At 40.6% G+C, this 16,227-nt stretch overlaps 1 protein-coding gene across 1 annotated transcript in view; it reads right to left on the bottom strand.

Moving 5' to 3' along the window:
* Positions 1-16,227, bottom strand: part of UBE2R2 (ubiquitin conjugating enzyme E2 R2) — an 84,920-nt gene that overhangs the window by 25,199 nt on the left and 43,494 nt on the right. Inside the window, exon 2 of the mRNA XM_081103652.1 lies at positions 3,171-3,257. Within this exon, the coding sequence (XP_080959778.1) occupies positions 3,171-3,257 (87 nt within the window). The remainder of the gene's footprint in view (positions 1-3,170; positions 3,258-16,227) is intronic.

Here is a 16,227-nt window from a genome sequence, read left to right as displayed (position 1 = left end):
AAAAAAATCCTCAACCAAAGACTTTTCCCATTGAATTTTAGAGAGTAGAAGGGAGGGAAGAGGGGAGTGAGAAAGAGAAAGAAATATCAATGTGAGAGAGACACATCCATTGGTTTTCTCTTGCACTCGCCTCAACCGGGACCAGGGATCAAACCTGCAACCCAGGAACGTGCCCTTGACCAGAAGCGAACTTTAGACCATTCAGTGCAAGTACTGATGCTCTAACCACACTTAGTAACGCCAGCCAGAGCTGTTTCTTTCTTTTTTGAGAGGAGTTTGAGAATTAGAAAACAGATGGGAAAAAGTGAGTATATTACTTTAAGGTGAATTCTCAAAAGCAAGACAAAAGCTGGAGTCTTTCCAATTCTCTTGCTATTTAAAATTCTATATATACTACATATTTGGAAGGGAAGAACTTTTGATTATTAAATGGACAGGAACACAAAAATGTTTGTGAAGTGATATCAGTTTGAACTTATGAAACAGTAAATTATTTCTATACTAGAGGCCCCGCGCATGAAAATTCGTGCATGAGGGGGATGAGTCCCTTAGCCCGGCCTGTGCCCTCTCACAGTCCAGGACCCCTCGGGGGATGTCCACCTGCCAGCTTAGGCCTAAGGAGCCCTCAGGGGATATCCACCTGCCGGTTAAGGCCCACTCCCTGGGGGATCAGCCAAAGCTGGCAGGTGGACATCCTTAGCACTGCCGAGGAGGTGGGAGAGGCTCCCACCACCGCCGCTGTGCTTGCAGCCTTCAGCCCGGCTTGTGGCTGAGCAGAGCTCCCCCTGTGGGAGTGTACTGACCACTAGGGGGAAGCTCCTACATTGAGCATCTGCCCCCTGGTGGTCAGTGCACATCATAGCAACCAGTCATTCCTGGTCATTCTGCCGTTAAGGTAAATTTGCATATTACCCTTTTATTATATAGGACTAGAGACCTGGTGCATGAAATCTGTGCACTGGCGGGGGGGTGGGGGTGGGAATGCCCCTCAGCCCAACCTGCACCCTCTCCAGTCTGGGACCCCTCAGGGGATGTCCAACTGCCGGTTTAGTCCCGATCCCTGTGGAATCGGACCTAAACCGGCAGTCGGACATCCCTTTCAAAATCTGGAACTGCTGGTTCCCAACCACTCACCTGCCTGCCAGCCTGCTCACCCCTAATCACTCCCCTGCCAGCCTGATCAACACCTAACTGCTCCCCTGCCAGCCCGATTGCCCCCAACTGCCCTCCCCTGCAGGCCCAGTCACCCCTAACTGCCCTCCCCTGCTGGCCTGGTTCCCCCCAACTTCCCTCCCTTCCCTGCAGGTCTGGTCCCACCCGACCCCCGCCGCAAACTGGCCATCTTGTGACCACATGGGGGCAGCCACCTTGTGTGAGGGCATGACAGTCAATTTGCATACTACCTCTTTATTATATAGAATTCTCTCTCCTACAACGGGATAACTTTGTTACATAGAATAGTATAAGGTATTCACAGCTGTTTATATTATGGTTAAGTCAGATACTAAAGATACTAAAGAAAACAATATTCTAGGAGCTTTATTTTTGAAAAATGTGACTTTATATCACCCAGTTTGTCCTGTTTTAAGAAGGAAAGAAGAATGAAGATAATGCCTTACAGAAAAAGCAGGTTGTGAAAAACAGTAAAGCTATTCCAGTGTGCTAATTTATGCAGACTGAAATCCAAATTCAGGATCCTGGAGTAAGTTCTCCATTTCTCACCTGCAAGCATTTTAAAGGCTAAATAGCTGTTTCTGGAGCAAAAGTGCTTCCCAATATCCACTAGGCCAAAAAGGGACTACAGGACTAAGGTTGCAAATTTTTTAAAAAGCAAATTTAATGCTTGGGTCATAGCTATAATAAAACGATAAACTCCAGAGCCCTACTGCAATGAAAAAAATTACAGAATGGTAGAGTGAACAGCCCCCACATATTATTCTGAGAAACATCATGTAGCATTCTAGCATCCTTACAGATTAGTACAAAGCTAAGTAAATTTCATCCACAAAACTAAAAACGATTTCCCCAGGCATGTGGGCCTTGTCCAGTAAAAGAACCTTGCCTGGGATTTATTCCAAGAGGGGCTCTCAATTGCTCTGTGGCAACTCCTGAAAGGAGGGCAGTCCAAATACAGTAGGACAAATCTCCCCAAGAAAGCTGAATCCTTGCCCTAACCAGTTTGGCTCAATGGATAGAGCGTCAGCCAGCTTCTATCCCTAAAGGGTCCCAGGTTCAATTCCGGTCAAGGGCATGTACCTTGGTTGCGGGCACATCCCCAGTAGGGAGTGTGCAGGAGGCAGCTGATCGATGTTTCTCTCTCATCGATGTTTCTAACTCTCTATCATTCTTCCTTCCTCTTTGTAAAATCAATAAAATATATATTTTTTTAAAAAGCTGAATCTGCCCTAACGAGTTTGGCTCAGTGGATAGAGTATCAGCCTGCGGACTCAAGAGTCCTGGGTTCGATTCCGGTCAAGGGCATGTACCTTGGATGCAGGCACGTCCCCAGTGGGGAGTGTGCAGGAGGCAGCTGATGGATGTTTCTCTCTCATAGATGTTTCTAACTCTCTAACCCTCTCCCTTCCTCTCTCTAAAAAATCAATAAAATATATTTAAAAAAAAGAAAAAAAGCTGAGTCCTTGAGCATAGCAACAGGTGACCCTTGCTGTGAAGCTAGAGGACAGGTACATAAATAATTTGTATGACTTTACTAAGTTTAAAAAATGCAAATGTTAACACGTATGCATTATAATGTTAGCAAAGGTTTAAAGCAAGGGTGAAGGATCTTTTTTCTGCCAAGGGCCAGTTGGATATAACATCATTCAAGGGCCATACAAAATTATCAACTTAAAAATGAGCCTGCTATATTTGGTCAAACATTTAATTAACTCACCTCTAATGCTTTGACAGGGCCAGACCAAATAATTTTGCAACCTTATACGGCCCGTAGGACAGACATTCCCCACTCCTGGTTTAAAGCCTTAATCTTAACTATACTATACACTGGTATTATAAAACTATCTTCAATTTTGAACAGTTAAACTAAAGACTGCTAACTAAGTGGGAAACCATAAATAGTCCTGTATGGCTATCGCATTAACTACTACCACAGCATACTGAGATTATAAAACAACCAATCTTCAGAGAAATTTATGATAGATGACTCTTACCTCATAAATGTTGGGGTGCCACATTTTGGTCAAGAATCTGAAGGTAGGTGGTGAATATGGGTAGTCAATAGGAAATTTAATATGCGCCTGGAAAAAAAAACACACAAAATGCTAATAAATGAGATTACAGGTTATTCATCTGCCTAATAATTCACCTTATTATATCTCAATAAAACAAAACTCCTATGTATAGAGTAGACTCTGGGAATTAAAACAGCTCATATATTGTTTTGTTAGTCCCAATGCCAGGGTTATTATTAGTATGTTCTTATAGCATCTCTTCAAATATTTATTAAGAGTTTATGGCAGCCCTGACCAATTTGGCTCAGTGGATAGAGTGTCGGCCTGCAGACTCAGGGGTCCCAGGTTCGATTCCGGTCGGGGGCATGTACCTTGGTTGTGGGCACATACCCAGTGGGGAGTGTGCAGGAGGCAGCTGATCGATGTTTCTCTCTCATCAATGTTTCTGACTCTCTATCCCTCTCCCTTCCTCTCTGTAAAGAATCAATTAAAACATATTTTTTTTAAAAAGAGTTTATGGCAAATCAACAAAACTAAACAGCTACATAATTTTTGTTAAAGAGAGAAAAGGAGAGAGATAAAGAGATAGAGAAAGGATTATCAATCGGCTGCCTCCTGCACACCCCCTACCGGGGATTGAGCCTGCAACCCAGGTGTGTGCCCTGACCAGGAATCAGACCAGTGACCTCTTGGTTCATGGGGTCAATGCTCAACTACTGAGCCACACCAGCCAGACAATAGCTATGTAATTTTTAATTGAACTCATACTGAATGAAAACAGTATTATGGACAGGTGTGTCACATTAGTGAAATTAATTAATATAACCTTATAGTACATATATAGAACAAAGTGGGGGTTTTTACTCACATAATTTAATCACCACCCAGATAATAAATACTACCATTTTGAAATAGCTCCTTCCAATAGTTTTTGGATGCACACGTATGCTTATTTCTTTACAAAACTTATTTTCAAAGATTTAAATATACCGTATTTGGGGATATTTTTTGTTAAACCTCACTGGAGGATTTATTTTTCCCCACTGTTTTTAGAGAGAGTAAAAGGAAGGGGGAGAGACAGAGAAACATTGCTGTGAAAAAGACAGAGACATATCGATTGGTTGCCTCCCACACAAGCCCCCCTACTAGGGCCAGGGATGGAGCCTGCAACCAAGGTAACTGCCCTTGACTAGAATCAAACCAGTGAGCCTTGAGTTCAAGGGCCAAAGCTTTAACCACTGAGCCAAAGCTGCTAGGGCAATATACTGTGTTTTATACTGTTTTTCCCCCATCTATATCATAAGCATTATCCTGTCATATAATAATCTCCAAATATATGACTGTATCTGTATAATGTTCCATCATATGGATATAGAGATGAATCATTTTTTTAAAAAATGATTTTATTTTGGGACACTTGGGTTTTTCCACTCTTTTGGTATTGTAAATACTGCTGCACTGAATGTCCTTGGTAGTATCTCATATTTCAAATATTAAAAAATCCAGAAAAGGCCTCATCTAACAATACCAGTAAAAGGGAGTGAAGAAAAGAATGAAAGGACAAGCTAAGAATAAATAAGCTAAAGACAGCTCTGGCCATTGTGGCTCAGTTGGTTGGGTGTCATCCCGTGCACGAAAAGGTTTCTGATTTGAGTCCCAGTCAGGACACATGCCCACAACTGGGCTTGATCCCTGGGAGGGGGCATGCAGGAGACTGCCTATCGATGTTCTGCTCTCATATTTTTGTTTCTCTCTCTCCATCTCTAAAAATCAATAAAGAATACATATTTTTTAAAATATGCTAATGATGCCCAGCTGGTGTTCAGTGATTGAGCATCGACCTATGAACCAGGAAGTCTGGGTTCAAATCCCAGGCAGGGCACATGCCTGGTTGTGGGGTCGATCCCCAGTGTGGGGCATGTGGGAGACTAATATTTTTTAGCCCTGGCCGGTTTGGCTCAGTGGATAGAACATCAGGCTGAAGAGATAGAATATCAGACTGAAGGGATCCCAGGTTTGATTCCCGGTCATGCCCGGGTTGTGGGCTCAATCCCCAGTGGGGGGGCGTGCAGGAGGCAGCCAATCAATGATTCCCTCATCATTGATGTTTCTATCTCTCTTTCTCCCTCTCCCTTCCTCCCTGGAATCAATAAAAATATATTTTTTAAAAATTGTTTTAAATATGCTAAGGACATTAGTGAAAATGGCAGAGTAAGGATCCCCAAAAATTCTTTCTTCAATAAAAGCAATTAGAAAATGGTAAAAAATTGTAAGAATCAACTCTGTGGTGTTTTTTGTTGTTGTTGTTGTTTTAAATATTTTATTGATTTTTTACATAGGGGAAGGGAGAGGGATAGAGAGAAACATCGATGAGAGAGAAACATCGATCAGCTGCCTCCTGCACACCCCCGACTGGGGATGTGCCTGCAACCAAGGTACATGCCCTTGACCGGAATCAAACCTGGGCCCCTTCAGTCCGCAGGCTGATGCTCTATCCACTGAGCCAAACCAGTTAGGGCAACTCTGTGGTGTTTTAACTTGCCCTAATCCCTGCCTTGCTCTCCACAGTCACAATAGCCTTAATACTAACAGCTCACCCTTGAAGTGAAGACCAGCAGCCACAGAATGAACTAGAACTTCAAAGCCTTACTCCCAAAGAACTGTCATTATTTGAACTTTCTGGCAGTTCCCTAGAAGAACCCACTTGCCTGGTTGGTCAAACAACAGACAAAACAAAAACTTTAATAGGAAAAGCTGGAATATTAGAAGTTCATACAAGCTTTGAAAAGCTCTGACAAATTGCTAAGAATCTAGAAGACCTGGACAATGTGGGGTTGTGCATATATGCCCAGGCTATATGCACATACTCAGGAAAGTCATGAGAAGTAATTAGAAGACCCTAAACTAGCACCTATGCTAGTACTTGAGGATCTGTACAGGAAGGAAGTGAAGGCTAAGGCAGAGTTCGCAAATGCCTAGCTACCTATTAAAAGCATGCCCTGGGAAGCACACAGAGCTCCTCCACAGTGCTCAGGGGAGAAGCAAAGAGAGATCTATGAAAATTCCAGTTGCCTTCTTTCCAGAAATGGAAAGACTGGTACTAAAATTTATATAATAATTCATGGGACCCAGAATAGCCAAAACAATCTAAAAATAACTAGACAATTCACACTTTTCTATTTCAAAACATACTATAAATCTACAGTGATGAGGACAGTTTGGTACTAGTATAAGGACAATTCAATGGGATTTGAAAAAGCCTTTCAACAAATTGTGATGAGACAACTGGATATTCACATACAAAAGAAATGGAGTTATATCTTTTGAAACAGCCAGGAAAATGTCCTTAACAAGGCCTGACCTTAGGGAAAACTGGTTAACTAGAGCCTACCCTGCTGGGGTAATCAGAACCTCAATGACCTGGGGGAAGGGAAATACAGTACCCAACTCCAGCCTGTCCCCCTAAGTGGGGAGAAAAACACTGAAACTCTTGTGAAAGCTCACAATCCAGAAGCACATGCTCACTAAAAGACTGCGACCTAATCATAAGAGTATAGGTTGCTTCCCATGCCCCCACACCTCATCACCATATTACTAAGGCCTATCTTACAGCAGTTCTTTTTACCTGGTACATAATGACCAGTGATCAGGAAAAAATTACAAAGCATACAAAAAGGAAAATCACAAATGAAGAGACAGAGAAATTATCAGAACCAGACCTGGCAGGGATGTTGGAATTATCAGGCCATAAAACAACTATGACTAATATGTTGCAGATTCTTTCCTGTTAAATTTCTTTTAATATGAGTTGACACAGAACATTCTATTAGATTTAGATGTACAAAAGGGCATGTACAAAGTGATCACCACAATAAGTCCAGTAATCATTTGTCATTGTACATAGTTATATGAATTACTGACTCTATTCCTATGCTATACATTATGTCCCCATTACTTATTTTATAACTGGAATCTTATACTTCTTAATACCCCTTCTCTTTACCCCTCCCAATACCCCTCCTGACCATCAGTTTGTTCTCTGCATCTATGAGTTTGTTTCTATTTCATTTTTATTTTTTAGATTCCACATGTAAGTGAAATCATACAGTATTTATCATTTTCTCTCTAATTTATTTCACTTAACATAATACTCTCTATCAAGGTTGTCACAAATAGCAAGATTTCATTCTTTTTTTATGGCTGAGTAATGTACACACACACACACACACACACACACACACACACACATTCTTTATCCATTCCTCTATTGATGGACAACTTGGTTGCTTCCAATCTTGGCTACTGTAAACAATGAACATAGGGGTGCATATATTATTTAGAGTTATTGTTTCCGTTTTCTTTGAATAAATACTCAGAAGTGGAACTGCTGTGTCCTAGGATAGTTCTATTTTTAATGTTTTGAGGAGCCTATGGATTCTAATGGATAAAGTAGACAATCTGCAAAAACAGATGGGGCAATGTAAGCAAAGAGATGGAAATCATAAGAAAAAAACAATAAAGAGAAATGTTAGAGATTTTAAAAAATACTATAATAGAAATGAAAAATGCCTTTCTTGGGCAGCTTATTAAGACTAGACATAGCTAAGGAAAGAATCTCTGAGTCACGAGGACATACCACAGGATCCCTGAAAACAGAAAAGCAACGATTGAAAAAAAATAAAACACCAGAACGAAACACCTAAGGATGGAGGGACAACTATACAATGTGTAGCATATATGTAACAGGGATACCTGAATGAACAAAAGATACCATAATGAAAATGAAAATACAGCCAAGGCCGGTTTGGCTCAGTGGATAGAGCGTTGGCCTGTGGACTGAAGGGTCCCAGGTTCGATTCTGGTCGAGGGCATGTGCCTGGGTTGCGGGCACATCCCCAGTGGGGGATGTGCAGGAGGCAGCTGATCGATGTTTCTCTCTCATCGATGTTTCTAACTTTCTATCTTTCTCCCTTCCTCTCTGTGAAAAATCAATAAAATATATTAAAAAAAAAAAGAAAATGAAAATACAATCCACAGAATGGGAGAAAATATTTGCAAATCATGATAGGCATGTTTCCAGAATATCTATAATAATAAAAGCGCAATATGCTAATTAGACTGGATAGCCAAATGACCTTCTGGATGACCTTCCAGACGACCTTCCGGACAAAGCTGGGGTTGCGAGGGCCGAGGTAGCCACCGCGGCTGTGAGGGTCAAGCCCCTTGCACGAATTTCATGCATCGGGCTTCTAGTATAAAAATAAAAAAGCTTATAACTCAATGTAATAGTGAAATAACTCAATTTAAAAATAGGCAAAGTGCCCTAGACAATTTGGCTCAGTGAACTGAAGGGTCCTGGGTTCGATTCTGGTCAAGGGCATGTACCTCAGTTGCAGGCTTAATACCCAACCCAGTTGGGGTGTGTGAGGGAGGCAACCAGTCGATATGTCTCTCACATCGATGTCTGTCTGTCTCTCTCTCTCTTCCCGCCCCCTCTACATTCCACTCTCTCTCAAAAAAAAAAAAATCAATGGAAAAATATCCTCGGGTGAGCATTAAAAAAACAAAACAAAAAATAATAAAAATGGGCAAAGTAGCCAAAACCGGTTTGGCTCAGTGGATAGAGTGTTGGCCTGCGGACTGAAGGGTCCCGGGTTCGATTCCGTCAAGGGCATGTACCTGGGTTGTGGGCACATCCCCAGTGGGAGATGTGCAGGAGGCAGCTGATCAATGTTTCTCTCATCATCAATGTTTCTAACTATCTATCTCTCTCCCTTCCTCTCTGTAAAAAATCAATAAAATATATTAAAAAAAATGGGCAAAGTATATGGATAGACATTTTTCCAAAGGAGATTTAAAAAATGGCCAATAAAAATAAATCGCCAATAAGTATATGAAGAGATGCTCCACATAATTAGCCATATAGTTTAAACTATTTTTATTGATTTTTAAAGGTATCAAGCCTAAATTATGTTTATATAACAACTGAAAGAAGATAATATTGGATGGTACCTTAAAAGTTTCATAAGAACTCCTTCAATAGAATGTACAATCCTAAAGAGTTTAGCTGAAGTTAAAATCTAGGGGTATATTCTGCTATAGTGCTTCCCTGAGATTATGCAGTTTTATCACTATTTTTCAGATCATTATTAATAATTTAAACATTATTTCATATGTATGCTTCTCCATCTGGATGAAGAAATAAAAATGCTTTTAGCCCTGGCTGGTGTTGCTCAGTGGTTAGAGTGTCAGCCTGCATCCTGAAGGGTCGTGGGTTCAATTCCTGGTCAAGGGCATGTACCTGGATTGCAGGTTCATCCACAACCCCAATCAAGGTCTGTGTAGGAGGCAACCAATCGGGGTGTGTCTCTCACATCAATGTTTTTTCTCTCTCTCCCTTACTCTCTCTCTAAAAATCAGTAAGAAAAACCCACACAAATCTTTCCCTGCCAGCGTGGCACAGTGGTTGAACATTGACCTATGAACCAGGGAGTCACAGTTCGATTCCTGGTCAGGGCACATGACTGGGTGGCAGACTTGATCCTAGTGTGGACCAATAAAAAAATATATTTTTAAAAAATCTTAAAAAAAGAAAAGAAAATCAGACTTCACTTTCAAAGAGAAAAAGATCAAACCTCGTCTTCAAGAAGAATCAGCAATAATGGTGAGGATCTGAACAATTCTTTTTTAAATTCTTTATTGTTTAAAGTATTACATATATCTCCTTTTCCCCCCATTGACCTCTCCCCAGCCGTTCCCACCCCCCAGCACATGCCCTCCTCCCTCTACTGTCTGTGTCCATTGGTTATGCTTATATGCAGGCATACAAGTCCTTTAGTTGATCTCTTACCTCCCCCACCCCTGCCTTCCCTCTGAGGTTGAACCAGGCTTGTTCAATGCCTCTATGTCTCTGGATCTATTTTTGTTTATGTTGTTCATTATATTCCACAAATGAGATCATGGGATATTTATCTTTCTCCAAATGGCTGATTTCGCTTAGCATAATGCTCTCCAGTTCCATCTATGCTGTTGTAAGTGGTAAGAGTTGCTTCTTTTTTTACAGAAGCAGCATAGTATTCCATTGTGTAGATGTACCACAGGTTTTTAATCCACTCATCTGCTGATGGGCACTTAGGCTGTTTCCAAATCTTAGCTATGTTAAATTGTGCTGCTATGAACATAGGGGTGCATATATCCTTTCTAATTGATGTTTCTGATTTCTAGGGATATATTCCTAGAAGTAGAATTACTGGGTCAAATGGCAGTTCCATTTTTTAAATTTTTGAGGAAACTCCATACTGTTTTCCACAGTGGCTGCACCAATCTGTATTCCTACCAGCAGTGCACGAGGGTTCCTTTTTCTCCACATCCTCACCAGCACTTGTCGTTTGTTGATTTGTTGATGATAGCCATTCTGATAGGTGTGAGATGGTACCTCATTGTTGATTTGATTTGCATTTCTTGGATGATTAGTGACTTTAGGCATGTTTTCATATGTCTCTTGGCCTTCTGTATGTCCTCTTTCAGAAAGTATCTATTTAGGTCCTTTGCCCATTTTTTGATTGGATTGTTTATCTTCCTTTTGTTAAGTTGTATGAGTTCCCTATAAATTTGGGAGATTAAACCCTTATCGGATATAACATTGGCAAATATGTTCTCCCATGCAGTGGACTCTCTGAACAATTCTTGATCTCCCCAAGAATAAAAAGCTCATATACTAGTAGCAGAAGAGTCACTGTTCTGAAATCATAACAACAAATAGCCACCAAAACTAGTATTAAATTGCTTAATCAATACCTGAAAGTTTTACAGCTATGAAACAAGAACCAATTCAACTTTTTTTTAAAGTCCTCACCCGAGGATATGTTTATTGGTATTAGAGAGAAAGGAAGGGGAAGAGAGAAACATCAATGTGAAAGAGAAACATCGATAGGTTTCCTCCCCTACAAGTCCCGATGAGGAATCCAACCTGAAGCCTAGATATGTGCCCTGACTGGAATCGAACCTGCAACCTTTTTGGTATATGCACAAAGTTTCAGCCAACTGAGCCACCAGCCGGGACAAGAAACAATTTTAAACCCACTTAAATTATCTCAGTGACTGTTTATGCAAGCCAACCTGTCAATGACAGCCCCTTCTGAAAGCCAGCCAACTGAAAACACACTCACTTCAACAAACACACTTCTTTAAACAAAGCAATCAATAACTTTCTCACCCAAGTAACCACGCTTCCACTTCTCAAAAACCCTGTAAGATCAGCAGTCTGCTGCAAAACCAAAAAGTGATTTAAAAAACAATAATATATGTATATACTGCCTTGAGACCAATATTTTATGACCCCTAATGTGCAGTATTAAAGTAATTTTGTTATCCCATTGATTTTCATATGGAATTTTATACATGACCAAAAAAATATGAATAGTGAAATGAAAAAAAGTGGAACGATTCCAATTATTCCTGCAAACCTAGTTATTAAACATACTATTAAATAGATTAAGAAAAAGCTTCCCAGTCCTAAACACAACTATCCTTGGTAATAAGTCAGTTGACAGCAAATGTAGAGTGTTTACTGTTGCATTTGGATTAGTGCCTAGAGTTAGTGTGAAATGAGGACATTCCCACTGCTGAGCTTTTTCTCTGCTATGTCATCAGCTCACATCTGCTATAGGATGTTTCCAACATGACAGCAAAAGCAATCAAAACATGTTTTCTTATTAACTTGCTGAAAGTTTCAAAAGTCTGTAAATCACCAGAACTTTTAAATTGCTCATTAATAGTTATGTGAAAAATAAAGTGAGTAGCTATACCGAGTGATACTATAAAATGTGCCATAGGCTTTACAATCAAGAAAGTGAGTCTTCATTGATTAAAAAAAATCCCAATCTAAAGAGGTTAATTTAGAATTACTATAATACTAAATATAATTACCCTAAAATTAAGATGAAATACAAACAAAAGAAAATCCCTGTGGATAGAGCATCGGCCTGAGGACTGAAGGGTGCTGGGTTCGATTCCAGCCAATGGTACATGCCCGGGTTGCAGGCTCAATCCCCAATAGGGGGCGTGCAGGAGGCAGCCAATCAATGATTCTCTGTCATCACTAATGTTTCTATCTCTCTCTCCCTTCTTCTCTGAAATCAATAAAGAAAAAAAAAAGTAAATTTCAGGTATTTAAGAAGTAACTCTTCGTATTAATACTGATAGTAGTCTGTTGTTTTTTTGTTTTTTTTTAAATATATTTCTTTATTGATTTCAGAGAGAAAGGGAGAAGGGGAGAGAGAGAAACATCAATGAATCATTGATTGGTTGCCTCCAGCAGGTCCCCTACTGAGGATTGAACCCGCAACCCAGGCATGTGCCCTTGGCTGGAATTGAACCTGGGACTCTTCAGTCCACAGCCAACGCTCTATCCACTGAGCCAAACCAGCTAGGGCTGTTGTGTGTTTTTTTAATATAGTAATAAAAAAATGTTTCTTGCAGCTTGGAAAGTAAAACCTTTTATCCCCCTCCTACTCCCAGAAGCTAGAGGAACCCACTATATCAGCTAAGTTAACGTTAAATAAAACGGAAGAGACATTTGGACTTTCAGTTAAATAGGCCTCACAAACTACTAAGTTTATTGAAAAGATATTTTTATTTTTTAAAAGTCATAAACCTAGAAGGACAAATGGGAAGACAAAAAGCAACAACATTTTAGAAGCTGGAAACCAGAATGATAAGCAATAACTAATTTAGAAGACCAGAGAAAATTTAAGCCTGGGTTAGTGATCACAAGCAAACAAGTAGGCTTATTTCCTTCCACAGAAGCATGGAAAAGCTAAAAAATTAGAGGCACCAAATACAGGTGGTGCTGAAAATAGGAGGACTGGTCAAAAGTCTGTATAAAGAATAGTGAGATCCCCAGAACCTCTTCCCATGCTGATCAGTGACTAGCCCACACCATGCTAACAGAAGACTGGAGGTTTACTCTCTGCCATGACTGAACTGAGTAGAACTAATGGTGGGGAAACCAACTGAAACAGGGAAAATCTCACTACCGAGTACTTCCTTTTTCCACCTGGGTCTAAGAAGGCTGGCAATCAGGACTATCATTGCAGGTAGAAAAAAGGATTCTTCTCTGAAGTAACTGACCATCCCGCACGGGGAGGGGGGGTGGTCAATTTTACCATAATACAGTTGTTCTAAAAGAAAAAAACGTAAAGATATAAAAAATATATTTTTACTGATTTTAGAGAGAGGAAGGGAGAAGGATAGAGAGATAGAGACATCGATCAGCTGCTTCCTGCACACCACCTACTGGGGATCGAGTCTGCACCCTGGGCATGTGCCCTGACCAGGAATCGAACCATGACCTTCTGGTTCATGGGGCAACCTCCACCACAAAGCCACATCGGCCAGGCATCAATCTGCTTTATAGTAGCACACTTTAATATGGGTGGACAGATCTCCAGACATTTAAGGAAAGCCTAGAGGTGAAACAAACAAACAAGACATGAAATACCCTAAGTGTCCATCAACACACGAAGAGATAAATAAAATGAAATAAAGCAGTGGTTCTCAACCTTCCCAATGCCGCGACCCTTTAATACAGTTCCTCATGTTGTGGTGACCCCCAACCATAAAATTATTTTCATTGCTACTTCATAACTGTAATTTTGCTACTGTTATGAATCGTAATGTAAATATCTGATATGCAGGATGTATTTTCATTGTTACAAATTGAACATAATTAAAGCATAGTGATTAATCACAAAAACAATATGTAATTATATATGTGTTTTCCGATGGTCTTAGGCAACCCCTGTGAAAAGATTGTTCGACCCCCAAAGGGGTCGCGACCCACAGGTTGAGAACCGCTGGAATAAAGAAATAAAATTCAACCATGGAAGGAAAGGAGGGAGGGATGGAGGGAGGGAGGGACCCTGCCATTTGTGAAAACATGGATGGACCTTGAGGGCATTGTGCTAAGTTAAATAAGTCAGACAGAGAAAGACAAACACTAACTAAAGCAAGGATGGGGTGGGAAGAATCAAAGGTACAAACTGGAATGTAATGTACAACATGGTGACTATAATGAACAGTATTGTGTTGTACGCATGAAACTCGATATGAGACTAGATCTTTCTATAACAATGTGTGGTAATGTTAATTATATACATACTAGAAGCCTGGTGCACGACATTCGTGCACTCGGTGGGGTGGGGGTGGGGGTTGTGGGGGAGTCACTCAGCCTGTCCTGTGCCCTCTTACAGTCCATGAGTCCTCGGGGGATTTCTGACTGCTGGCTTAGGCCCGCTCCTTGCGGGCCTAAGCCAGCAGTCAGACATCCTTAGCGCTGCTGCGGAGGCAGGAGAGGCTCCTGGCTGAGCTTCTGGCTGAGCAACGCTCCCCCTGTGGGAGTGCACTGACCACCAGGGGGCAGCTCCTGCATTGAGCATCTGCCCCTGGTGATCAGTGTGCGTCATAGCGACCGGTCTTTCTGCCGTTCGATGTGCTTATTAGCCTTTTATTATATAGGATATCTAATCATTATGTTACACACCTTAAACTAATACAATTCTATCTCAATAAAACTGGAAAAACATTACCTAGGAATAAGTCTACAGGAAGATATGTATGATCTCTACACTGAAAACTATAAAGCACAGAGAAGAAAAATTAAACAGACCCAAATAAGTAGAAAGATGTAACATCTGTAGACTAAAAAGTCTCAATATTGCCCAGCCGGTATGGTTCAGTGGTTGAGCGTCAACCCATGCACCAGGAGGTCACTAGTTTAATTCCCAATCAGGGCACATGCCTGGGTTGTAGGCTTGATCCCAAGTAGGGGGCCTGCAGGAGGTAGCCGACTGATGTTTTTCTCTCTCTCTTTCTCTTTTCTCTTTCTCTCTCTGAAATCAATAAAAACATATATATATATATATATATATATATATATTTTAAAAGTCTCAATATTACCAAGATGTCCACTGTTCCCCTTTATCTACAGCTTGAATACAATTCAATAAAAATCCCAGCAGGGCCCAGCCGATGTGGCTCAGTGCTTGAGTTGACCGATGAACTAATACATCACAGTTCAGTTCCCAGTCAGGGTATAGGCCAGGTTAGAGTTGGTAGCTCCATCCCCAGTAGGGGACAAACTGGAGGTTGCCAATCAGTGATTCTCTCTCATCACTGATGTATCTATCTCTCTCTTCTTTCTCTCCCTCTCTTTCCCTTCCATTCTGAAATCAATAAAAATATATTTAAAAAAGAAAAATCCCAACAGGTTTTTGCCCTGGTCAGTGTGGCTGAATTGGATGGAGTATCATCTGTGCACCAAAAAGTAAAAGTGGTGAGTTCGATTCCCAGTCAGGGAACATACCGAGGTTGAGGATTTGATCACCAGTCAGGGTACGTGAGAGAGGCAATGGAATTGATGTTTCTCTCTCACATTGGTATTTCTCTTTCTATCTCTCTTTCCCTCCCTCTAAAATCAATAAAAACATATCCTCATGTGAGGAATAATAAAAAAAAATCTCCCAGTAGGTTTTCTGTAGGAATTGATAAGCTGATACTAAAATTGATGTGGAAACTGCATAGGACATAGGACATAGGACAGCCACAAAAGAGAGGAGAGGAGGGGAGGGGAAGGGAGGGGAGGGAAGGGGAGGACTACTAGATTTCAAGACTTATCATTGGCTATAGTTATTAAAACTGTTGTTCATACAAGTCTAGAAAAACAGAGAAATGGAACAGAAGAGTGCCCAGAAATAGACACATATAAGACCACCTAATTTACAACAAAGACAACATTAAAATTCAATGGAAGAAAAGATAGTCTCTTCAATAAATTATACTGGAGCAGTTACTAGATAGCCACATTGAAAAATTAATCTTGACCCATGTCACATATTTACAGATGAAGCATAAACCTAAGTGCAACTCTGAAACTATAATTTCTAGATGAGTTATGCCTTACTCATATCACAATTAGATCACCATGCTGTGATGTGGTTTGTATTCATGCTGCCCTAGAGACTATTGTAATTATTTG

The sequence above is a fragment of the Myotis nattereri genome (genome assembly GCF_964212035.1).
Source record: "Myotis nattereri genome assembly, chromosome: 12".
Classification (NCBI taxonomy): domain Eukaryota; kingdom Metazoa; phylum Chordata; class Mammalia; order Chiroptera; family Vespertilionidae; genus Myotis; species Myotis nattereri.
Note: the sequence above shows the minus strand (reverse complement) of the source record. Positions and strands in the feature narration are given on the sequence as shown.